We start from the raw sequence: 26,758 nt of genomic DNA, 5'->3' as shown, positions 1-26,758 counted from the left end.
ATTACAATTTTCTTATAATAACTTTTAATGGAGTTTAGTCTGTAAATGGAGAAGGCAATGGCAACCTACTCCAGTGTTCTTGCCTGGAGAATCCCAGGGACAGGGGAGCCTGGTGGGCTGCCATCTGTGGGGTCGCACAGAGTCGGACACGACTGAAGCGACTTAGCAGCAACAGCAGCAGTCTGTAAAAATACCAAATCTCTATCCTGTACACCCGAAATGAATATAATATTATAAATCAACTATACTTCAATTTAAAAGAAAGTTATTATGTTTAAAAACAAGTAATTTAAATATGATAACTGTATAAGTGCTCAGAGTTATAGGACTGATGGGAGCTCAGAGGAGGCATCTCTTAGGGTCCTTCTCCAGATTCCAGGAAGGCTTCCTGAAGGAGGTGATACCTGGGATAAATTGGCCAGACCAAGAAAGGTGAGAAGTTTATTCCAAGAAAAGTCAGAGGCATGGAGCCAACATGGTGAAGGAAGGGAACCGTGGGGGTGATTTGGTTTTACTGAAATGAAAAGCTCCACAGAGGGAGAAGGGGAGGAGTGGCCAGGGGACAGAGTAGAAGCTGGGTGGCCAAGGGCTCTCTGTCTCACCTAGACAGGAGCTTCACCTGGATTCTGGAGGTGGGGAGCTAAGAACCACAAATTACACTGCAGAGTTGGTCCACCTTAAAGCAGAGGGAGCTGACCTATATGTCTGTTATTGGCCAAAATTGCTTGGGGGTGGGGGTGCATTGCATAGCCTCCCATTTGACTGAGGGCATATCCTCCAAGAAGAGGGAAACTGTGAGTTTTGTCAGCAGCCAACTCACAGCAGCTGGGAGATGGGGCACCTGCTGGTAAAGAAAAGGGATCTGATAAAGCGCCAAGGGCTTCCGGTTCACCCTCAGTACCCGTGTTAGATGGTGTCACATTCCTCGTGGGTCTTTCCTCCCTTCACATGTGGGTTAGGAGCCTTCCTGTGTGCTTCCACAATGCCTTGCTTTCCCCTCACATGGCCTAATGAATGCACCCAGTTAGGTTGTAAAGACTATGAAAGGAGGGGCTTTTAAAAATCTCAGTACCTACTACTGTCCTGGAATATAGTAGATAATTAATATCTAAGCAGCCACCAAGCCTGTGAGCTGTCTCTTTCATTAGCCTCTTTGTCATCTTTCTGCCGACACGCTCAGCTCATAGCTACCCTATTGCCGTTCTTCAGGTCTTGGTTGACTGCACAGTGGGGCATTTTGTCTATAACAGTAATCATCATTAAAAAGATAAACGAAAATATTCACAACAAAACACTCCCACTGGTTCCCTACCACCCACAAATACATTCCAATGTGCCCAATTGGACTTGTAAAATCATCCCAAATGTGAATGCAATCTACCCTTCCTTTATCCTGTTGCTTAGAACACTCTGCCCCACTGGTCTCCATGTGACTTGTTTATCGTGGCTTCGAATCTTTGCCCTTGCTGATTTGAATCCTAGAATGCTCTCTCCCCCTCTCCTCCAGCCTGCAGTTTCCTATGTATCCTACATAGTTCTGGAGAAAGCCTGACTTCTAGCAAAGCTTCCCTTGACAGTCTCCCTCAGGGAATTTAGACTTTTCTGATCCCTCTAGTATGATTTTCAGTGCCATTCATTTTATGTTCCAACATCATCGTAAACTGCATGTCTTATGTATCTGTCACAAGTACATATTATTTTCTCCCTTTCTAGATAGTGCCTTCCTGAAGGGCAGGCATTGTGTTGAGTTATCATTTATTTTATATTACCCAGGGCCATAACTGGCTACATAATTTGGAGGACCCAATACAAAATAAACACGCAGACCCCTTTTTGAAAAAGGATTAAGAAATTCAAGATGGCAACATCAGAGTCTTCAGTACAGTGTGGGGCCCTCCTGGAGGTCCTTTGTGAGGCTGTACAGGTCACCCGCCCATGAAGCGTTGGCCCTGCCTAGTGCTGTAAATACAGCAGATCATCAATGCACACTTTCAAATGAATGGATACAGTGAATGAATGAATGCGTAATTAACTAAGTGAAATTCTTTTAAAAATCATTCTTTGTGAAAATGACACTTTCTTCCTAAAGCTGAAGGAGGATAGTGCTATAGGTGACCATTGTCAGTGGTGGTCTAGAAAGCACTGGCTGAGGAGAGCCCGTTGTTGGATGTTCATCAGATCAGATCAGATCAGTCGCTCAGTTGTGTCCGACTCTTTGCGACCCCATGAATCGCAGCACGCCAGGTCTCCCTGTCCATCACCAACTCCCGGAGTTCACTGAGACTCACGTCCATCGAGTCAGTGATGCCATCCAGCCATCTCATCCTCTGTCGTCCCCTTCTCCTCCTGCCCCCAATCCCTCCCAGCATCAGAGTCTTTTCCAATGAGTCAACTCTTCGCATGAGGTGGCCAGAGTACTGGAGTTTCAGCTTTAGCATCATTCCTTCCAAAGAAATCCCAAGGCTGATCTCCTTCAGAATGGACTGGTTGGATCTCCTTGCAGTCCAAGGGACTCTCAAGAGTCTTCTCCAACACCACACTTCAAAAGCATCAGTTCTTCGGCGCTCAGCCTTCTTCACAGTCCAACTCTCACATCCATACATGACCACAGGAAAAACCATAGCCTTGACTAGACGAACCTTTGTTGGCAAAGTAATGTCTCTGCTTTTGAATATGCTATCTAGGTTGGTCATAACTTTCCTTCCAAGGAGTAAGCGTCTTTTAATTTCATGGCTGCAGTCACCATCTGTAATGATTTTGGAGCCCAGAAAAATAAAGTCTGACACTGTTTCCACTGTTTCCCCATCTATTTGCCATGAAGTGATGGGACCGGATGCCATGATCTTAGTTTTCTGAATGTTGAGCTTTAAGCCAACTTTTTCACTCTCCACTTTCACTTTCATCAAGAGGCTTTTTAGTTCCTCTTCACGTTCATCATAGAGTGTTAAAGAATACCTTTTTTTTCCCCTTTTTTGCGACATGGTGAGGCATGTGGGATGTTGGTTCCCCAACCAGGGATCAAACCCATGCCCCCTGCATTGGAAGCATGGAGTCTTAAGCATGGTCTTCCAGGGAAGTCCCCAAAGATACATATTTAAAAGAGAATAAAATCATGACTCTCAGACAAATATAAAATAAACATGTCAACAATTTTATTTAACTCATAAATTAATGAGGGAACCAGAGAAAAGTGTTATAACTGGCTCAAAGGAATCTCCAAAGAGCAGATGTATCTCTAGGCCAGGAAGAAGGCTGACATGAGTTTGCTTAATAGATGCAAAAACTAGCTGCTTCCACAAAGACTGAGGGAAGTCAACTCAACATCTATCAGACAGAATGTGAAGTTTCTAGAGACAGGTATTATTTACATTATTGTCAGTTTTCTACAAGGTAATTTCTGTCTCTACACAGTTGTAAAATAGGCCAGTCACAGACAAAGGCAGAGATAACCCTGATGGATGAGCTAGTCCAAATATCTACTAAATTCCAGTCTGTCCCTCTCTGGCGAGGCAAGAGAGAGTAATCTTGGGCTACTAATCTCCTCTCCCAATATGAGCACCTGGAATGTGGGGGAAATGGTTTCTATTAATAGCTATCACTTCTCTTGTTTCCGTTCCTGCCTGTGTAATGGAGATTGCCTTGGTTGAGCAGTGTTGAAGGAACAATCTTTCTTTGGAACAGTCAAGATGGCAGGGCCTCACTTCACAGCTGAAGCCAGAGTCTTGGCCAAGTCACTTGGAATCATTGTTGTTTTTGGAAGGACTCCCAGTTTGTCTCTTAAGAAAAGGTGTATAGTTTTAAATACTTTTAACATGACAAATTCTGAATGTCCGTGGGGGGATGGGCAAACTGTATAAACATTTAGCCTTTCCAAAATAGCAAGACATGGGTAATGCTTACCAGCGTATTTGTCATCAAATATTAACCCATTTGCAAATTATGGATTTTATCTGACTAGATGCTTGTTGCTCTTTCTTTCAGTACTGATAATCACCATACAATTCAAACAATTTAAATCTCACAGGTACAATAAGACTCCCTTGGGGAAGATTCTATAGCCTTGCTACTTAAAATGTGGCCCCTGGAAGGGTCATTGTTAGAAATGTAGTACCCTGGCCCCACCTTAGACCTACTTGATTAGAATGGATATTTTACCAGTACCCTGATGTGTGGGCCTCTTCCAGTTTGAGAAGTTTCACTCTATAGTATTAAGCCTTGAAAATCACCTCTAATATCTGTGATGTTTTTACAGGAATTGCCTATCTGTTTGCCAAAGCTTATCTGGTTTCCAAGAAACCACAGTACCTGGACACATGTATCCGGTGTGGGGAACTCACATGGCAGAAGGGCTTGCTAAAGAAGGGCCCAGGGATCTGCCACGGGGTGGCTGGCAGTGCCTATGTCTTCCTGCTGCTCTACCGGCTCACCGGAAACTCTAAATACATCTACCGAGCCCAAAGGTCAGCCTTTCTTTGCATGTTTTTTTGTTTTTCTAAATATTAATCCAGTTAATGTTCAGAACAAGTAATAGTCACATAGTTTTAAAAGTGTAAACACAGATACTTCCATGGTGCATTTTAGCAATTTAGTTCACTTCCCAGGAGATGGTTACCAGTATCTTAGTTACCTTCTCAGAGCTATACATATCTGTATGTGTGTGTGTGTGTGTGTGTGTGTGTGTGTGTGTGTGTGTGTGTGTGTATATGAGCAGATAAGTGTATATGTAAAATTTTGTCCCTCTTTTTGATACAAATGGTAGCATTTTGCTATCATAGTGATCACCCTCAATCAGTAAATAAAGGACTTTTCATCTTTGTTATTGTGTAGTATTACATCTGCCTGGAGAATCCCAGGGACAGGGGCGGGCCTTGTGGGCTGCCATCTCTGGGGTCGCACAGAGTCGGACACGACTGAAGCAACTTAGCAGCAGCAGCAGCAGCAGCAGTATTACATCTTATGAATAAGCCATATGGAGGGCAGTTTGGATTCTTTCCAGTGTTTTGCATTACTTAAAATGCTATGATAAATAATCTTGTACATATATCATGCTGTTCACCTATGGGTATGAAAGTGTGTTAGTTGCTCAGTCGTGTCTGACTCTTTGCAACCCCATGTACTGCAGCCTGCCAGGCTCCTCTGTCCGTGGGATTTTCCAGGCAAGAATACTGGAGTGGGTTGCCATTCCCTTCTCCAGGGGATCTTCCCGACCTAGGGATCAAACCTGGGTCTCCTACATTGCAGGCAGATTCTTTACCATCCTAGCCACCATATCAGTAAGGTAAATCCCTAGAAGTGGAATTACTGGGCCAAGGGGTATGTCTATTTGTGATTTTTTTATTGTGGTAAGAACACTTAATATGAGCTCTATTCTCTTAGCATATTTTTAAATGTACCATATTGTTAGCTACAGGCACAGTATTATACAACAGATCTCTGAAACTTACTCAACTTCAATAACAGAAACTTTCTACCCACTGAGCAAAAACTCCCCATTTCCCCTCCTACACCCTGACCCTTGGCAACCTTCATTCTATTCTCTACTTCTACGAGTTTAACTGTTATAGATTTCTCATGTGTTATCATGGAGTATTTGTCTTTTTGTGCCTGACTTATTTCACTTAGCATAATGTCCTCATTTATCATTTAGAACAGTGCCTGTCACAGAGTATCTGCAGTGTATGTATTCAATGTTATCATCACTAAAAATTTGAGTTATATCATTCCAGACATTTCTCTATGCATAAATGTATGTTCTTATATCTATGTATATATATTTTAATAAAAACCTACAATTATGTATGTGTAACTGTACTATACATAACTGTTTGCAGTTTATAATTTTAAATAAACAATTGTTAAGGGACACCCTTTATTTCAGTTTATGTAGATCTAGCTCAATTTTTTAATGACTATATAGTTATTTATTATAGTTGAACCATGATTAATTTAACCAATCTTTAAGTAATGGACACTTAGTGTATGTGCAGTCTTTACTAAAACAAACAAAATTTTCCCAAATATCCAATACATATCTTTTGGTACACTTGTCAGAAAAATTTTTAAATTGAAGTCATTAAATCCAGAAGTATTTTTAAATTGTCTTTATCTTTGCCCATTTTTTTTTTCTGTTATGATGCTTATTTTGAGTACTGTAACTCTTTGTCAGTGTATGCTATAAATATTTTTCTACTTTGCCATTTTTCTTTCAGCTTAGTTCATGGTCTTTTGTCAGACCAAAATTTTTATGTATCTCTCTTGAAAAAGTTGTCAAATTTTTTAAATTTCCAGATTTTGTGTTATACTTAAAGAAACCTTTCCCACTCTAAGATTAAAAAATAATGTTAATTTACATGGACCTTTAGTACTTTGGGGCTTCCCTGGTGGCTCAGATGGTAAAGAGGCTGCCTGCAATACAGGAGATCTGGGTGTAATTCCTGGGTTAGGAAGATCCCTTGGAGAAGGGAACGGCTACCCACTCCAGTATTCTTGCCTGGAGAATTCCTTGGACAGAGAAGCCTGGCAGGCTACAGTCCATGGGGTTGCAAAGAGTTAGACACGACTGAGCTTTTAGTACTTTTATTATTTTATTTTAATTTTTAAAATAAATTTATACCCCTTTGTCCATTTCTCCCACCAATTTAAAAGTTACTTTAACTTTTAAATCTTTGATTAGCTTAGAGCTTACTTTTTAAAATAGTGTCAAAAAAAAATAAAAAATAAAATAGTGTCAGATGGGTGTCTATCTTTGTGTTTTTTAAAAATCTTTTTTGTGTGTTTTTTAATAAAAAAACGAAATTTCCCCATAATGTCTGTTGACTCCAATGATTTGAAATTCCAAATTTATCACAAACTGAATTTATTTAAATGTATGAGTTTGTTTCTGGACCTTATTTCGTTATTCATTTATTTCTAGTTTTTCTTAGCTGTACTCTCTCTTTTATTCTTCCAATTGTATTTTAGAATCAGTTTTTCAGAAGTTAAAAAAGCCTGTGGACATTTGATTGGGATTTCAATGAAAGATTCTGCCTACAATGCAGAAGACCTGGGTTCGATCCCTGGGTTGGGAAAATCCCCTGGAGAAGGGAATGGCAACCCACTCCAATATTCTTGCCTGGAGAATTCCATGGACAGACGAGCCTGGTGGGCTATAGTCCATGGAGTTTCAAAGAGTTGGACATGACTGAGCAACTAACACACACAAACTCTTATAAAAGCATCTAGTTAATATGGATTTTTTTTTTGAATCTTTGATGTAAAGATCAAAAAGTACAGTTCCATGGTATTTAAAATTTCCCATGTCTGTGGTTACATGCCCTTTCGCATTTCTAATGCTTTTGTTTTTCCCCAGTGGTGGTTGAGTCTCTAAGTCATGTCAGATTCTTGCGACCCCATGGACTGTAGCCTGCCTGGCTCCGCTGTCCATGGGGATTCTCCAGGCAAGAATACTGGAGTAGGTTGCCCTTCCCTTCTCCAGGGAATCTTCCCAACCCAGGAATCCCAACCGGTGGTCTCCTTCATTATAGGCAGATTCTTGACCAACTGAGCTACTAGGGAAGCCCTGTTTTTCCCCAGACGCACCAGCATTTTGTCTATGTGGTTTATCCTTTAAAGAAACTGGCTTTTGGTTTTTATTAATTCTTTTTGTTTTCCTCTTTTGCTTCCTAATTAATTGTTTTCTGCCTTTATTTTTTATTTTCCAATGTTCATTCCCTTTACTTTGTTATTCTCTACAGTTTTTAAAAAGTGCTTAATTAGAATACCTTCCAACTTTATAACAACAGCTCAGATCAATGACTTTTCCTCTGAGTTCTATTTTAGTCATAATCAATAGGTTTTGATATGTAATGCTATGTATCTGTAATTCTTTTTAGTTCCATAATTACCATTCTGACTTTTATTTTTACAGAATTTCTTAGAAAAATGAATTGGTTAGTTTGAATTTTGCACCATTGGGTATATTTTGGAAACAATCATTTTCACTTTAATATGATAACATGCAGTATAGGTCAGAGTGCAGTGAAACTGCAACTCTCACACATTGCTGACTTTTGTAAATTGCTGTATATCATTTAGAAGTTATTTTGAAAAGCACAAAAATATTTATCATGTTATTTTTAGGTTAAAAAATATAGGATATTAAATATTATACAAAGTATGATTTCAGTAGTATAATAAATAAATCAAACCCTGGCGGGGAAAGGTCAGATGAGGAAGCAAAATTAACTGTGCATTTCTCTTAAAATATAGTGGAATGGTTGTCTATCTTACAAATATTCTGCTATACTATGTTTTTTGAAAAAATGCATATTTACCATGTATTGAATGCTTGCTCTTTGCCCAGATCCCTAATATATGGTGTCTTTAATCTATACAGATAATCTTATGCAACTGTGCAACTTCATCATTTTAAAATCAGATTAAGAAGTTTGCTAAAGTTCATCTAACTTGAAATTATCAGAGTTAGGTATTGCAACCCCAAAGCCCTTCCTCTTTCTACCACACCAGGGCTTTGTGTGTGTGTGTGTGTGTGTGTGTGTGTGTGTTTCTGTGTGTTTGTGTATGTGTGTTAGTCACTCAGTCATGTCTGACTCTTTGTGACCCCGTGTACTATAGCTTGCCGGGTTCCTCTGTCCGTGGAATTCTCCAGGCAAGAGTACTGAAGTGAGCTGCCATTCCTTTCTCCAGGAGATCTTCCCAACCCAGGGGTTGAACCCAGGTCTCCCACATTGCAGGCAGATTCTTTACAATCTGAGCCACCAGGGAAGCCCCAGGACTTTGTAATCTAGGGTTTGTGAATTTACTTGAGAAAAGTATTACATTTTACACTGAAAGGTAGCATTTCCTTCAGTTCTGAGTCTGCAGTAGACATGACTCTGTCACCAGTAGAAGTCATAGATATTCTCATGTTATTCCTATTGTTGCAGAAACTGTGAAATGTATTTTGCTCCAATCACTAGTTAGAAATGTCAGCAGTTATTAGATCTACTACTGGATCTTGTTATTTAATGTTCTAATTAAGAATCCGTTTATCATTGTATCACAAATTTGGTTTAAAAAATTCTGCTAACTTATAATTAATTTCCTTGGAAATCCTGTGTATTTTACTTTATGTATATGGAGACTTTTTTTTTCTGATAATGAATCCAGATTGCCAAATGATACAGAACACTAAAAGGTAGCTATACCAGGAAGTTTCAGTGTGTTAATTATAAATTTTGAGTTAACTCTTAAGATGCATCATTATTCTACTGTTTTTAACTTCTATTAAAAATTGTTGCATATTCAGGAAAACAGTTGAGAGAAAAATTAGCCCAAACAAAATCGCCATATGTTTCCTGCTCATTTATTTTAAGCTACTGTCAATAATTCCAAGAGCCTGAAAAAGATCAGATAAGTAATTACTCTTCATAGGACCCCCTATGTAGTAGCAATAATCTAAATTTATGGCAGAATCAGCTGTCAGGCCTTTTCAACCTGTGAGCTCTAGCCTCTGAACAAGTGATTATTTTTGTTGTTGGTGGGAATCAGTAGAGCAAGTCTGTAAAGAGGTGACAGCACTTTAAAACCTGTAAACTGCTAAAAATGGTACTCATTAGAAATGGTTTGAATAGGCTTTGTGACAAATACAGGTAAAAGAAAAAAAGATCTCTCATTGAGAAGTTAGAGATCAGTGATTTGTTTTTAAGGCAGATATCCTAAAAATAATCTATCTTGTAGCTGAGTTTGCTGTTTGATGTCATGATTATAAACTGTTGCTTGCCTTTTCCCATTCATCTTATTCTTTTGTTTGCCCAAAGCAGAGATCGTATAATATCTTGCCCATTTATTTTCATAGTCTCTGCTCTCTGTCACATATAAATGAAACCTAGCTCAGAAATAATATGCCTGCAGAAACACAGCATATTTACTTTTTTAAAGGCACAGGCATATATCAGCTTGCTTCTACTCAAGATAAATAAAAGTATGGCTACTTATCTGTCTTTTTTACTTTCAATTATTGGATGGCAGAAGGGATGAAATCCTCAGAAAGTGCTTTGCTTTGCAAATGCCGAAAATAGTCAAGTTTGCTTGCCAACCTAGGCTATGAACATATACAATGGCATAATGGTGTCTCCATTTCTTAACAGAGAAGAAGGCCTTCTTAAAATCTTATATACATCTGTAAAGAGAATGCTGCTAAAACTTGAACTTATCAGAGAAGAGGATGAAGCAACCCAGGGTCAATAATATGGAGACACTCATATGAAAACTGTTCATATCTTCTTCTTTTAGGTTTGCTGAATTTTTATTTACGGAGGAATTCAAGGCTGGTTCCCGGGTCCTTGAAAGTATATACAGCTTGTATGAAGGCTTCTCTGGGACCGTGTGCTTTCTGATCGATCTGCTGCAGCCCAACCAGGCTGAGTTCCCTCTCTTCAGCGTCTTTGTTTAGAAGGCTCCATGTCCCATCATGGCCCTGCAGAAGGTTCCCAAGATTTCCTGAGCCTACTACCTGAGGCAGTTTCCACATAAGCCACATTCAATGGTATCACAACCATGAGCCTTAACATTGCTGCCAGAAGGAAGGAAGGGAGCAGGCAGGTGAAGAAGGCAACATGATTCCAGGTTGAAGGGAGAACAGCATGAGAACGTGCAAACATAAAGACACCACAACTCTTCTAAAACCCCTAGAGATGGAACAGTTCAGGGAATGGATGTGACACCAAAGATCAGAGGAAAAAGGGAAGGAAAAATCATCTGTCTCACTTAAACCAACATTGAGATGTGGATTATGGCAATGAAATGCCAAAAATATTTTTGCAATTGGAAAGAGAATTTGACCACTTGTGGGTGCCCTCCACCCCTAAATTCAGAAATAAAGACCATCAGAAAACTAAAGTCATTGCCCAGCTGAAAACTGCTAGGAAGGATGGGTCAGGTTGCCAAAGGACAAAAAGGGAAACTCTTGGTTGTCCTTTGCCTTTACTTACTGAAATTCATGATTTTTAGTGAATGGAGAAATTTGCCTATGAATCTATTTTTATCATTACCCTGGGCACTTTAAAGAAATCATACCATAACTTAGCTTCAACCCCCAAATTCCAAGTTCCCTTAGGTCTTAGAGCATATCTTTTCCTGGTTCCTTCTTCTTTCCGAAAGCTCAATTAGAATAACAAAATTCACAGGCTAGCAAATACCATAGCAGGTGTTGCTGTCAAGTGTTTTTCTCAATTTGAAGCATAAGCTATGTACTGTCTATTGTTAGTAATTTTTTAAATGCCTATGTAATCTCAATGAAGCTATTAGCGGAACTGTAAAATATACTTGTGGCAAAAATCTCTCATCTCAAAGATGAGGGTAAACACCAAGGAGGTGGGTCGTTTCTGCCTTGGGTGGAATACTGTGTCCCCTGGGACACACACTGGCCTAGAAAGGGACCAGTGATTGTGAAAAGAGCATTGCTCAATTTTATACTATGCGTGAATTCCCCAGCTGATCATCATATTCTCCAAGACACAGGCTCCACTAGAATTTGTCTACAATATCCATTGAGTCAAGCTGTCATATTAAATTCAGCCCTGCTGTAAACACATAGAAGCTGTAAAACTATTTCAAATAAGTAGTGGTTTCCAGAACACTGTGGGAACATCTGTCACTTCAATACTCAGAACACGAGTCTATCCTTTTCCTAGAATTTGGTCACTCGCAATTTCCTATATCAGAATGAGGAGGAAATTGAATGCATTGTAAGATTTCACAGTTATTTAAATAGTCATTAAGTATTTGGATATACGTGATAAATGTAGAATATATATGTATCAATAGGCACTTTGGTTTACAGGGGGATAGATGTATATATACATCCGGAGAAGGAAATGGCAACCCACTCCAGTATTCTTGCCTGGGAAATTCCATGGACAGAGGAGCCTGGCGGGCTCCAGTCTATAGGGTCTCAAAGAGTCAGACATGATTGAGTGACTGAACAACGACAATACATCTGTCCCCATGTAAATTTAAGCACTTACTTTGTTCAGTACTTCCAACTTCTTGATTTATAGATGAACTTTGGGAGGAGTTGGGGAATATTCTGTTGCCTAAAAATGTGTGTGTGCACGTGCACATGCACACACTTGTTTCTGGAAAGAAGATCTCTAGCATTTACAAGATTCTCAAAGAATCTGGGACTGAAGAACGGTAAGAGCTGTCTTTGTATATTTTATGACTTTGTTATGTGTGTGTTCATCAGAGCAAGCTAAGACAAAGTGATTTTGAAAAGCACATACCTTTTCAGCTCATTGTTTCCTTTTCCCATCCTCATATGTAAGTATATAAAACTGCCCTCAGTTGTTCATCTTTGAAGATACTCAGATTGGGGCAGTACCACATAAATAGCAGCTTGCAGGTGACCCCCAAAGTTGGGTTCTAGATGTTCTTTCAAGAATTGAATGGTCAAGGACCTCTGAGAAAGCCTTAAGACAAAATGCCTTCTACACAGTAGTCTCCTTTTGAAGTGATAGTGGTACCTGCTTTTCACCATTTGGATGTAAATTCATTTCATTTGACCCCTATAGGCTAACAATAATAAGCATGCAATATACAGGGCTTTAGTAATGCGTGCTTTTTTTCATCATCTAGCAACCCTTGGAGGTGATTTACATAACTGATTCAAAGTCTCACAGTTAGAAAGGGGCAGAATAAGAATTTGGATTCAGGGTTTCACTTCCCATGTGTATTTATTCCATATTCTAGACTTGAACCTGGGGATACAGTGGTGAACAAAATACCCTAGAAGTTAGCTTATGTTTCTGTTTGCTGATCCTTCCACCCTTCATCCTTAAGACCTAAAACCTGAGGTCTAAGAAGTGGTAATCTAGCTCGACATGCCGGTTTCATTTCTAGGAACTTCAGAAAAACTGGACACATTTCTGCTCACCCACCCTTTGGAGGTCCAGTAGGGTAACTGTGTTGTCGTTGTGAAAAGGCAACATTTTTGTGTATCAAATCCAAGAAGAGGCCATGTTTGTGTCTTTATGAGTTGACGCCTCAGTAAATTAGAGACAAAGATAAACTTATTTAGCACTTAAACTTGTGGAAAGTTTTCATTTTCCTGAGAAAGTAGAATTAAGGGTTTGGGAAGGTCCTCTTCTATCTTGTTTTCCCAAGGAGGAAAGATACACTTTAGTGTTGCTGTAGAAAAGTGTGGCATGTCACTTCTTATTTAACTAACCAATGTGTTCCCGTCTATGTAGTAACAGTCTTTTTTGAATAATGCTAAAGTGTGTCACCTCTTGAAGGCTACAGGGGTATTTTCACCACCACTAGCATTACTTTAATATTATTTACTATATGTGGGCATTAATAATTATAAATCTTGAAGGTAACTGTGGAAATATTTAAGGATAGATTAAAAGAATCTTGCAACAATGGGAGAGACTGCCTTATACTGGGTTGGCCAAAAAGTTCGTTTGGGTTTTTTAACTTTTTGGCCAACCCAGTACTTGGCAAACAGGAAGCATCAGAAAATATTTCAACTCTCTGTGTTTTGTTTCATTAACACAATTATGTACCTTCTCTTTCACACCTCCCCAATGTATTTTTATTTTGCCTAATCACATTTTAGTCATCAGATTTTACTTTTTCTTTCCATTTGTAACTTGGTAACGGAGAGCAGAGGTTTGACAGCATATATTCCACCGTGCTTTAGGTAATTGACTATGCTATTAAGATAATAGTATTTACTTTCTGATAACTCAAGAAATAGTCATTTTTTTAGCCCATCCTACATTTGAACTTTTCCTTGGCAATTTGGATCTTTAACTTTCTTTTGACACATTTAAGATGTTAATCAAGATTGTGCTCAAATTGTTCAACTTCTGTAGAGAGCATATCTCAAAAATTTTAGTGCAACAAATTTGTTTGTGATTTATTACCATTTAAGGGAACAATGATTAAAAGAAAAAAAAAACATTAGTAATGCAAAGAGCCCTATTTTGGAAATTTCAAACTCTTGCTCCATGGGCCACTATAATCATCACCATCATCCTTTCCACCTCACAGGGTGGTCAATGATAAAATGGATATGAGTTTTATGGGCTTCCCCAGTAGTTCAGCGGTAAAGAATCTGCCTGCAATGCAGAAGACGCAGATTTGATCCCTGGGTTGAGAAGATACCCTGGAGGAGGACACGACAACCCATTCTAGCATTCTTGCCAGGAGAATCCCATGGACCGAGGAACCTGGTGGTCTACAGTTCATGGGGTCAGAAAGAGTTGGACATGACTGAAGTGACTGAGCACGCACGCAAGAGAGTTTTATAATAGGCAGGTCCTTTATATGTTTAAAATGGAAGCTATATTTTAAGTACCTACTAAGAGCATAGAAAATCATGCTCAATTATGACTTCAAGTGAGCACTTCGGCCAAATGGAATCTCCTTGTGATGCAGTGCTCAGAGTCTGGATCACTTGCTGGGTAAAAGCAAAGTATGTTTTTTATATTCTAGAACCAGTCCTGTCAATAGCATTTGTGCCTCAGAAAGTTCTGATTCACTGGGCTGAGTACATAGGAATAGGCTGGTTCAGAGGGAGCTCCTTTTAAGGCAAATATTTATTTTGCTCTCTGGAAACAAAGGATTACAGTGCCAGTAACTCAAGAAAAGGAGCTACCGGTTACGTCTGCAGAGCAAACATGAACTGGGGGTAAGGTAATTTGGAGTTGAGTCTGGTTTGCACTTTAATTCAGGCCTCAGTATTGCATGACATAGAGCGATAGAAATATACTCTCATGGCATAGAAGGCCTTCCTTTAGGGGCCTGGGTTATTTATTCAGTGCTATCCTAAATCAAGAGCAAAATGACTAAGCCTCATATTCACCAAGGCTGGGTGGTTATGGCATAAACTTGGCAAGGAAAGCCAATGAGAAGGCAGGCAAAGATTGGGTGGGAGAAAGCTTAGCATCTCAGTGTGAGTTGTGGAGGCATGTTTAGTGCTGCTAAAAACCAGTCATCTTACTCATGGGTTTTATTGCTTCCTGGGACCTCTAATCCCATACCACCCCGATCCAGCAACTTCTTGTCCTCCTTCTCTTTAAATAGTACATTATGATGTGTTGGGTTTTTTTTTTTTTTTCTGTGTCTGCTTAATCATGTGATGTCCTTTCGCCTGAGAGGGCAGCTTTTTCCTTATCTCTTCCATCCATGTCAGTTGGTAGCTAAGAGCTCCAGGCCCAGGAAGGCTGGAGTCCCCTCTGGATGGAAGGACTGACCTCAAGGTCAGCAGCAGAAGGAGTTGGGCCCATTCTGCAGTCTGAGATAGCCCACCCCAGGTAGAGCTGTTTATGGGAGGAGAAGGGTGACTGCGTTTATCCTGCCTCTCCTCCATAAAGAAACCTGGTCATTTTATTTGTACTGCTCTGGGAAAAAACAACAACAAAGTTCATGCTACATTAAACATCTGGGCCTCCCACATGATCATAAATCTCATGCTAGGGGTGCCCTCTCTCTCCTTGTTTCTTTAATTACAAGTGTTGATGAACTGATACCTGATGGACGATGCCTTTGGGGTGGAAGATATACTTGTTTTTCTTTAAAGTCCTGAACCTTGTCGTTTGCACATGGACTTCTCCACAAATGCCAAAGTCCCTTATCTGCAGAACTTCCTGCACCTTTGGCCTTTGTGTGTACCTATTACCCCTCTGAACTGAATTTGAAAAAAAATCCTTTAAAATGAAAACTAAATCATCCATGTTTTTATTCTTTGTGGGGAGGGGTGGTGGTGGTGAATAGCACGGTTTAAAAAGCAGATGGCCCTTTCTTTTCTTGCCGTTCTTCTCCATGTAGAATATTCAGGAAGGAGAGAGAGAAAGGGAGAAAAGATACACGAGGCTTGACTGTCACACTCTTTAAAAACACAGTTTTCAAGGACTTCCTGTGTGTTTCCTGTTTGGCTTTTCTTAGTCTGTGTAGAAAATAGTTTGTGTGTGTGTCTGTCTGTGTTGTGTGTGTGTATGTAAGAGAGCGAGAGACTGAGAATGAAAATCACATATGAAATAAAACCCAACATTTAGCTCTAAGGTGTATCTGAGTGAACAGATATATGCAAGCATAAACTGACTAATGAGTGGCTCTTCATTGTGTGTTAACTGCTGTCTAATCAATTAGCCCATAATTAACGAGGGCCCTAGTTATATTTGAGTGTCTACCTTGAGCACCACTTTCATACAACTTCTGCTGCCCAGTTAAAGGCGTTAGTAGCCATCTCGTAGATGAGAACAGATGTGAGTTTCACAAACAGAGCCACAAGTGTGAGCCACATATGTAGTTTTAAAATTTTCTAGTAGCTCCATTAAAAATGCAAAAGAAAGGGTGAAATTAATTTTAATGGTGTAGTTGATTCAACTCAGCCTACCCAAAATATTATCATTTCAACATGTAATCAATATAGTTATTAATGAGATACTTAACATTTGGGGGTATTAACTTTTAAAAACGTAGTGTGTGTTGGACACTTACTGTACACCTCAAATCAGACTGGCCACATTTCAAGTGCTCAAGAACCACATGTGGGTTGGCTGTTGCATTGGACAGTAGGGTTAGCATCCCACTGCTGTCCCTCAGGATTGAGAAGGTCCTCCTAGAGCGCATGTGTGTTTTTGTTGTTATAAGAGAAAATGGAAACCAAACACTACATGTTACTTGAGTATTGCAGTGTTTCCCCGTGTGCAGGACACTAGGACCAAGAGCTGCCCTGTAAAAAAATAGATTCGGTGATGAAATAAGTTAGGGAAGTTCTATTCTTTTATCCCCTTTTTGGAGATTACCATGGTACGCTAACATGTCTGAAAAAACTCTTCTGGATAAAGAAACTGGTGTGCAGCTGTTGAGTTCTGTGTTTATAAGGTTCCACCTCTGGATGGTGGTGGTTACCCAGCTACCACTATAAAAACATGGTTAGTCTGGCATCATACGTTTATGGTATGCTTATAATATTTATTTTTCTGCAGAGGTGTTTTAACACCCCTCCCCCTCCCCACATCACATTAAAGATACCAGAACAATGTCCCTGAGTATTAATCCCTACTAATTATCTTGCCCTCACAAAGATGTAAGGTCATTCTTTAGTATACTTCTGGGAAAAAAGAATTCTGGAAATTGCCACAAGGTCTTTGCATGAGAAAAACTTTGTGTCTTCCCTTCCTTCTCCATTCTCTTTGGAGCCTATCTCTACTTATTCTTTGTATTCAGAATCACCCAAGAGCTAAGATATGTCTTCTTGTTCTAGAACCACCTCCTAATGTGAAACCAGCATATGGCTGTAATGTCTTGCACGTGGACACAGATCTTCAGAAAGTACCCCAATACATACCTTCCCCTCATTCTTTCAGAAATGATGAGCTCTACCAAGATGAAGGGAGAAACATCAGAATGTGTATATGTGTAAACATAGAATACAGTTTCATAAGTAGAGTAATACTGTTTCTGCTAATACTTTCTTTAAAAATATTTTGTGTGTGGTGTTCATTTACTTGCTTTAGTGTGTGCTGTTATCGTAAAGTGTGTGAAGTAGTTGTGACTTAGCAATCAGTTTGAAGAAGATATACACTATACTTGACAACTGTCAACCTTCAGCAAGTGATCTTTCTGCCTTTGTTTGAGTGGGAAGTCTGATGCTGCCCCTATAAGTTTTGTTTTACGATCTGTGCTTAAATGGAAATTACCAATTAAATAACTTCTGCTGCTTAATTTGGTCCAAGTTGACTGTAGTAATCCTTCTATATGGATGTATTTAAATAAGATTAAATGATCCGTTTTGCCTCTTTTTTTTTTTTTTAGGACTTTAGTATTTCAATATTAGAGATGTCTTCTGAAGACTCTAGTAGCAGTAGAATCCCTTTGCTCTTGAAAATGAAGATTATATACCATGAGGTTTTATATAGACTTTCCAGATGTAGGAGGGGGACATTCTAAGTGCAAAAGTTTGGTTTTAGAATCTGATTCGGAAGAGCAGTCCATTCTCTAAAAGGGTAGCAGCCTTCCCAATTTTGAACATGTGTGGGAGCTCTACTTGGAAAGGAAGTCTGAATTAGTCTCATGGATTTAATGGCGCTAACTTAACATTTTTCAAATGGATTTTGTAGTAGAATCCAATTATTAGAGGAAGTCACTTGGTTGCAAAGCCATATACTAGAGAATAGTCAAACACCACGTGCTAGTTTTGGAATGTGCATTTCCCAAGTGAATAGAATTTACTTCACCAAAAAGATTTTACACAATTCATGATACTTAGAGAAATATGATTGTATCATTGGAGAAAAAAGCTCACCTCTGTAAATGCTACATTTCACATTCACTAGTAAATCAGTGTAATTCCTTAATTATTTGGGGGGATACAAAAGAATAATCTGTCAATAGAATAGAACTGCTTATTCCTAACTGTATTTAGGAATGAATACATACTATAATTCAAGAGACTTGGGTTCAATCCCTGGGTAGGGAAGATCCCCTAGAGGCGAGCATGGCAACCCACTCCAGTATTTTTGCCTGGAGAATCCCATGGAAAGAGGAGCCTGGTGGGCTACAGTCCATGGGGTTGCAAAGAGTCAGACATGACTGAAGTGATTTCGCATGCATGCATGATTTAAGGTATTACTGAATTTTGAAGAACTGCTCAATAAATTAGTAGTATTAATAAAATTGTACTCTTTTTACAATGCATTTGCCTCAGCACACATGCAGAGTTAAAAACATAAATTTATTTTAAAATACACCAAATAACACAGATTAGTTATTATGATTTTAAAAGCCTAATTTCCAATAGCATTAAATCCAACACCAGTTATATGTTGTATATAACTAAAATTTTGAAAGCCTTGCACACAAAATGAGAGACTTATTAAAAAATGCCTTTTTTTTCTTTTTGCCAAAAAAGGTTCTACAACTCATTGCTAATTATTATATTCCTTTAAGGGTACTTTGAGGCGCTTTCAAAGACGTATTTGTAGCAGTTACATCTAAATTAGAGCAGAACATTGTGTCAGATATTTTGCTATATCACAAAATGTTGTAGTACTGTATTTTATAATAAAACCAAGTTCTCAAGTATTCTGGTATATTACATATTATTATGCCAAAAAAATCACTTTCTAGAACTCTGTTATTGTGTACTTAATATTTCAAGAAAATAATGGGTATTTCAGTCAGAGCAAGAAAGTATAATGCAATACATGACATTCAATTGATCTTTAGTCACAATCCATTTAGGTATTTGACAAAGAAACTAGCAATCACAAGCTCGAATGCATATTCTCAAGGACAAAATGGCAAACACTTAATACACAAAGACATGGTCACTGGGGCAAGTTAGCTGCTGCCTGGCTGAACAGGATCAACTTGCCAATCAATGCTCATCGGATTTTAGCTTTTGTTCTTGGTTGTTCCTGGCGGGGGAAGTGCTACAGGTCAGTTGATGTTGCCTCCCCTTCGTGTGGGGGATTTGCTTACAGCCAGTGCATGATATAATGAATTCTCTGGAAGCAGGGTTGAGTCAGAAGCTTAGAGATGCACCTTACTGTCTTTAAAACTGCTGTTATACAATGTTCTGAACACTGTGATCTTTCAAATGTATTTTCTGTATTAGTTTTGTACTGTTAGAAAATAATATGCCATAAACTGGACTCTATAGTGTTTAAAGCAATGTTATTTATTGGCTTATCACCCCCTGCCTGTTTATGTACAGTCTACTTAATATAAAACCTGTGATAATCCTTTGCCTTAAAAATAAAATCTAATGCTAAATATTGAGTGTGCTCTAACATAATTTTAAGCTACAAGTTAATTTTTCCTTTAAAAGTTAAGATGGTGTCAAATAAAATATCAAATGAATACTTTATGGAGTGTGGCTGCCTCTTCTGTACTTGTGACAGTGTGTGTATCTTGATCCAGAACATGATGACCTGCTGGGTGCTATAAATAGATATTAGTAATCCTTTTAGAGAATGGGCCTGGCACTTCTCAGCTATGGGCTGAATACCTCCCCTTAACCCTTATAAATAGATTTTCCCATGCCACAGAAGAATGAAGAAAAACAGTCCTTCATGTTCTCTACATTTTTTGTCTTCATTCCTCTTGAATCTTCACATTCTATTTGTGTTGCCATCATATTCCTAAAGAGAAAAATGCCAGAGATGCCTGAAGATGGATGATATCACCTAACTTCAGTGGGGAAAGGAATCTCACAATTATTCAAGTCCAATCTCTTATGGAACAGGTTAGAACTCGAATTGTAGAGATTTAATGAAGGCTCAAGTTCTGAGTGACAAAGGGAGGAGTGGCTGAGCCCATCCTGATGTCCAGAAGGCTGTCACCGATCCAATGAGTTAAAGGGCATTGTGTTAGTCTTGGGGCTGGCACAAAGCAGCAAGCAGAGGGAGGTATGGTGTGGCCTAAAAAATCATTTCCTTATTAGGGCTTGGTCTTCGGCAGGCTGAATTAGTCAGTTATGGAGGAATATATCAATATTTTTGAAAGCAGATTTTCTGGGAAGGAAAGCGTTAGCTCTTCGTGATTACCATGATGCTCTTTCACCTTGGAAGCAATGCTTCAGACTTGGTCGGATGAAAAGGTACATTCCGGGTGCGTGACGATATACTTGCACTTTGAAAAGCATCTGCGGGCTCTGCTTGTTTTTTTTAAGTGACCGGAAACGCTGATCCTTTGAGGGATTCGGCGTTATTTAGGTCCAGAAAACAGAGCCCGGGCTGGAAAGGCATCCTGATCCCAATTCCGGGTCCCGCGGGGCTGCAGATTTTTGAAGGGATGTGAAGGTTTTCCACAGAAGCGTCGAGAAAAGGGCTTTAGGACCCAGCGGCTGCGCGCGGGGCCGGCGGGGCCCGCCGCCTCCTGTGCGGTTCGGCGCGGGCGGTCGCCGGGCGCGGGTTCGCGGCCCGCCCGCGGCTCGTCGCCGCAGAGACGCGACGGGCGCTGAGGCGCGCGGGCGGCGCTCGGTGCGCGTGGGCGTGTCCCGCCCCGGCCGCGCGCCCCGCCCCAGCCCCGCCGGGTCGCTCGCCCCCAGGCCCAGCTCCAGCGCCCGGGCCCCGCGCCCTCGGCGGGCAGCGCAGAGCGCGGGAGCAGTTGGGGCCGGGCATGCCGGGAGCCCCCGGGGCAGCCGCCGCCGCCACCGCCACCGCTACCGCCACCGCCACCGCGTCCGCCGCCGGTGCGCGCCGCTGACGCGCGGAGATGAAATTCCCGGGCTCGGTGCTGGCGTCCGTGTTCCTGTTCGTGGCCGAGACGTCGGCGGCGCTGTACCTGAGCAGCACCTACCGCTCGGGCGGGGACGGCATGTGGCAGGCGCTGACGCTGCTTTTCTCGCTGCTGCCCTGCGCTCTGGTGCAGCTCACGCTGCTCTTCGTGCACCGCGACTTCACCCGCGACCGGCCGCTCGTGCTGCTGCTGCACCTGCTGCAGCTTGGGCCCCTCTTCAGGTGCGTGCGGGACCCCCGGCGGCGGGGGCCGGGCCTCCCAGGGGAGGGGGCCGGCGTCGGGGACGGGGGCCCAGGCCGGCCCGCCCTGCTCCTCCGCTCCACCACCGTCCCTGTCACAGGAATGCGACAGGAACCTGGGAGGGTGGGAATGGAGCCGGGGCGTACCGCCTTCCTGTTAGGGGCTAGCGATGGAAATTGCCGACAGTCGACTGAATTTGACCAACGGAAAGGGCCAATTTGGGCCCCTCAATCCTCAACGCGACCTGGTGGGCTCTGGCAGGATGAGCTCGTGTCGCGACTGGGCCTTAGGAAGAGGGTTCTAAATGGCCGTTAGAATCGAAGTGGGCACAGTTGATTGAATTGAATTGAAATTGAACAAACACGTGGGGAGTGGACTGTACTAGGCACTGTTCTGAGCTCAGTTACAAATACTTACTTATGTAATTCTTATACACGACCCTAAAAATCCACGCATCCGTCTTTTCTGTCCGATGTGGAAACATGGAGGGGAGAGGGCGGTAGGGGGGAAGCAGAGTAGAAATATCTTCAGGGCCCTGCCTGACTTCTAAACTCAGCCCTGCCTGACTTGTAAACTTAGCCGATGAAACTGGAGCACAAGTGCCACGGAGACCCCAACTCTTATTGTGTAAAGAGAAAAAAAAAATTATTACTGACATTTCTGGACATCGTAGGAACACAAAACAAGTAAAAAATTTTCTGGTAATGAAGTAGAGTTTGGTTTATCTGAGGACCATGAAGAGAGTTTAAAATGTGTTGTTTTGATACCTCTCTGTAGGAAAAGCGAAATAAAGGGTTTCTATCTGGATTATAAACAAATTTATAATAATGAACTTTAGATATAGGTGGGAGAGAAAGGGGAAGAGGTAGAAAGGCCAGACACTCAGCTGCCAGAAAATTCAGCCAGCTGGGAATCTTTCCTACCAGGAAATATCTCCCCAGCCAACACATCACAAACACACACACAGCAAAATATCTCCCCCACCAACACACACATTCGAGTAGCAAAATAGATTTTACAGAGCCCTATATACACACACAGTCGAGTAGTAAACTAGATTTTACAGGGCCCTATTATAAAACTTTGCGTTTCATATCAGAGACAGTCATCCCAGCTGACACTCAGAATACTGACTTGTAGTTTACACAGTGTCAAAACAAACCAGGTGAACAAGTTTCCCAAGCTCGAAAGCTACAGACTCCTACAGAGGAAGAGAAACAGGTGCACTGGCAGGAGTAAGAAGTTGCTACCAACCTCATGAGAGCAAAGGAAGAGTTGGGGGGGAGGGGAACAGAGAGAGAGAAAGAAAGTGAGGGGAATTTTAAAAGCCCTGCAGCCTGGGGCCAGAGAATGAGGAGCGAGTCCTCCGTGGCCAAGTAGGCCGCAGCAACCTGATTGTGTGCCCACTCAGTGGGATCAATGCGCTCTACTTGGACGGGCACTCATCATTTCTTAGCTCCATCTTGTGAAAAGAAAGTTCATTGCCCATGCTATTTGAGTAAAGTGACAGAGAAAGGGAAACTGACAGTTCTTAAATGCTTCTTGTGCTAAATGGTTTGGTAGGTGGTAGTTTCTCTCTCTCAGTTCATTGACTCCTTACCATAAAGTAGATATAATTGTTCCCATTTTATAGATGACCACATTCACAAGGCTTCTTACAAGTGGAATTGGCTTAATTATGTGAAAGAAGTCTGAGGAGTGTGGAATGTGTTTTATCTATAGTTCCATCTTAAGAAAGTTTGGTCATCTTGGCAAAATTGAAAAAACACAACCTAAGTTGCCATCTTGGTAAATGAGAATACCTTATCAGTACTAACATTTAAAATGTTTCTAAGTACTGAGTGACCCAAGACAAAACTAATGACATAATAGTATGTATAAAAACAGGATGGTACTCATAGACCTAAGCTCAGAGAAATATACCAATTTGTTAAGAGTGGTAATTTCGGAATGATGGAGTTATGGGGTAGTTTTCATTTTTTTCTGAAAAATATAGGAAAGTACATCATTTACTCCTTTATTATATTATACTTCTCTACATTTTTTGGTTTTTACCGTAAAAATATTTTAACTTTATTTAAAAAAAGAAAAAGTTTGGTACTTTGGAGCGATAACTTCTCAACTGATATATATATGTATGTATATATATGTATATATAAAGTTTCAACACTATACTGCTGCTACTGCTGCTAAGTCACTTCAGTCATGTGTGACTCTGTGTGACCCCATAGACTGCAGCCCACCAGACTCCTCTGTCCCTGGGATTCTCCAGGCAAGAACACTGGAGTGGGTTGCCATTTCCTTCTCCAAAGAGACCTATTTCCAGAAAATTCTGAATAGGTCATTGTGCTTTGGGGGAAAAAACAGAATAACACATTAAAAAAAAAGAAACAAACAACCTACTTCCTTCAACAAGGGCACTTTCATTCTAACGCAGCTGATTTCTTTCAAGAAGATGCTGGAACCATGCTGAGATACACAAAATGTGATTCCAAGCCTCTTATCTTCCAGATGAAAAGAAAAGCAATTTGATGTTGTGTGTTAGCATGCGTTAATATCTTACTGAAAGTTATTCCTGCTGTTTGATTTTATTCTAACTCTAAGACGTCAGCTTTACATAAAGATCAAAATTATTTCCCCCAAACAAAGGAGAGTCTCTCTGCCCTTCTTATCGATTGGACTTAGTAATATTTTTAAACTGTTTGGGGAAAGTTTCGCTCTCTTTAATTCGGGATGGGTCCTAACTAGCCAAACTCCTGTTCTGTTTAGGTGAGATGTTGGTTTTGGATTCACTCAGCTCAGTCGGATTTCATTACATTGTAATGATGGTGGACTAAACACTGCAGACTAGGCCTTGCTCCTTCTTTCTTGTAGGGAGGCTTTGGGAGAGCACCGTGTTTCATTTATATCAGCCTCATATTTAAAACTGTAGTTGCAGTTTGAAGAATTGTTTCCTCATGAAGGCTAGGTTGGGATGATAGGAACATTAAATAATGTCTTGAATTTCTTTTTTTCTATTATAAGGACAATCTTACTGTGAATGATAATAGACATTCTGGATAACCAGAGTGGGGGGAAAGCACCCCTTAACAACAAACAAAATTTATTTCTCATTCTTTTACAATTATGTTCATTTTATAAATTAATTGGGAGAAGGAATAAATATGAATGAGTTACAGGTTCAAGGAATTTGCCCCCATTCTTATTTATTGGTATAATGAAGGAAAAATGGTACCCAAAAATCTAGCTTTATAAAATAAATGCTAAGACATTCTAGTAATTTTTTTATTCAAGTATAGTTGATGTACAGTGTTATATGTTACAGTTGTACAATATGGTGATTCACAATTTTAAAGGTAATGCCCCATTTATAGTTATTATAAAATATTGGCTATATTCCCCATGTTATACAGTATATTCTTGTAGCTTATTTTATACCTGAGTTTGTACCCCTTAATCGCCTTTCTCCCTTCCTGCTCCCTATTGGTAACCACTAATGTGTTCTCTGGATCTGTGAGTCTAGTATTTTTGACAGAACATTACAAAATGATTCATTGCAATGAAAAACATTGCAAAATACCATAGTATTTCTCTCTTCTGTAAACTTTGAGAAGATTTTAAAAATAACGATAGCCTAAATATCAATAGCTTTTTTGTTGTTGCTTGCAAAGTGCTTTCACATACAGTATATAATTCCATCCACTATAAAACCTTGTGAGCTAACTGTCATTATCTTTTTTTTACAGTTGAGAATTGAGGCTCAGTGAGATTATGCAAGTGGCTTTTCAGAGGTCACAGGGAGCTTTCTATTTAACCAGTTTGGTTCTTGGGTAGCTTCACAGAGTATGTATGTCATAGGAAGATAACATGGCATAGAGGAAATCATAATCAGTATTTCTTTTGAAAATGTGTTTTTAGTAACTACTTCAGAGGGTCTCTGGTACCACAGATTATTTATACTGACACCAACATGCATGGTTTCAGCTAATTAATAAACTGCTTCCACTATGATGTTTGAAAATGGGATAAAATGAAAATAAAAAAGGATCAACCTGCTGATTACCTACATTGGGGATTAGCAAACCATGCCCCACATTGAAATCCCCTTACTGCCTGTTTTTGTAAAGTTTTATTGGAACACAGGCATGCCCATTCACTTCTGTGTTGTCTGTGGCTGCTTTTGCATTACAGTGGCAGAGCTGAGTAGTTGCAATAGAGACCATGACCTGCAAAGCCTAAAATATTTATTCTTTGTAAATACACAAAATGTTTGCCAACCCTTGGTCAAACTGAAAAACTATCTTGAATGATTGTGATAAAAATACTTAATTTATGGCTACATTTAGGCAACTTCTTAAGTAAAAACAACAACAACAACAACAACAAAACATTTGGAAACAAATAGTGGAAGTCTTAGGGCCTTTCACAAATTCATTAAATACCTACTACATGTAAACTTCTGTGCTAAGATTTTTATTAGTTGAGAAAAACAGTGAATTACAGGAGGGTACACCTGGATTTCCTCGGAGAAGGCAATGGCAACCCACTCCAGTGCTCTTGCCTGGAAAATCCCATGGATGGAGGGTCCTGGTGGGCTGCAGTCTATGGGGTCGCTAGGAGTTGGACACGACTGAGCGACTTCACTTTCACTTTTCACTTTCATGCATTGGAGAAGGAAATGGCAACCCACTCCAGTGTTCTTGCCTGGAGAATCCCAGGGACGTGGGAGCCTGATGGGCTGCCATCTATGGGGTTGCACAGAGTCGGACATGACTGAAGCGGCTTAGCAGCAGCAGCAGCACACCTGGGTTTCCTGGAGAAGGAAATGGTAACCCATTCCAGTATTCTTGCCTGGAGAATTCCATGGACAGAGGAGCCTGGTGACCTACAGTCCATGGGGTCGCAAAGAGTTGGACGTGACCGAGCAACTAACACACACACCTGGGTTTCAGGGCCACTTCTGTGATTAGTTCATTGGGGGACCTTCCTTCGTTTCCACTGTAGACAAAGAAGTGTCATTTGTCTGTAATTCTGCAAATACTTCCATTAAACACAGCCTTCTCCTCAGCATCCAGAGACTTGCATTTTCCTCTGGACCTTCATTTTATTCATTCAGCTCTTAATATGTGCTGCTGTTTCATTTGCTTGTTTTGTTATTAAAAATTCTGAGCTTGATTTTACTATTCAGGTAAAACATATTTGTTGCTGGAACGACAGAAGGGCAGAAAACAGATAAGCACAACTAAAAAAATTTAAAAGCTCTAATTTGACTAACTAAAGG

General features: G+C 40.3%; 2 protein-coding genes across 3 annotated transcripts in view; both read left to right on the top strand.

Annotated features, from left to right (window-relative positions):
- Positions 1 to 19,770, top strand: part of LANCL3 (LanC like family member 3) — a 121,886-nt gene extending 102,116 nt beyond the window's left edge. The window contains exons 4-5 of the mRNA XM_070785355.1: positions 4,253 to 4,460; positions 10,273 to 19,770. Coding sequence (XP_070641456.1) covers positions 4,253 to 4,460; positions 10,273 to 10,432 — 368 coding nt within the window. The 3' untranslated portion in view covers positions 10,433 to 19,770. The remainder of the gene's footprint in view (positions 1 to 4,252; positions 4,461 to 10,272) is intronic.
- The window catches only part of XK (X-linked Kx blood group antigen, Kell and VPS13A binding protein), a 54,308-nt gene continuing 42,685 nt past the window's right edge, over positions 15,136 to 26,758 (top strand). Inside the window, exon 1 of one of the 2 annotated variants that reach the window (XM_070785354.1) lies at positions 15,136 to 20,596. In XM_070785354.1, the coding sequence (XP_070641455.1) occupies positions 20,589 to 20,596 (8 nt within the window). In that variant the 5' untranslated portion in view covers positions 15,136 to 20,588. Of the gene's footprint in view, positions 21,459 to 26,758 lie in introns of both variants that reach the window. The other variant, XM_070785353.1, reaches the window with a different exon arrangement.

The sequence above is a fragment of the Bos indicus genome, chromosome X (genome assembly GCF_029378745.1).
Source record: "Bos indicus isolate NIAB-ARS_2022 breed Sahiwal x Tharparkar chromosome X, NIAB-ARS_B.indTharparkar_mat_pri_1.0, whole genome shotgun sequence".
Taxonomy (NCBI): domain Eukaryota; kingdom Metazoa; phylum Chordata; class Mammalia; order Artiodactyla; family Bovidae; genus Bos; species Bos indicus.
The sequence above is the reverse complement of the archived record's forward strand: the minus strand, read 5'-3'. Positions and strand labels throughout refer to the sequence as shown.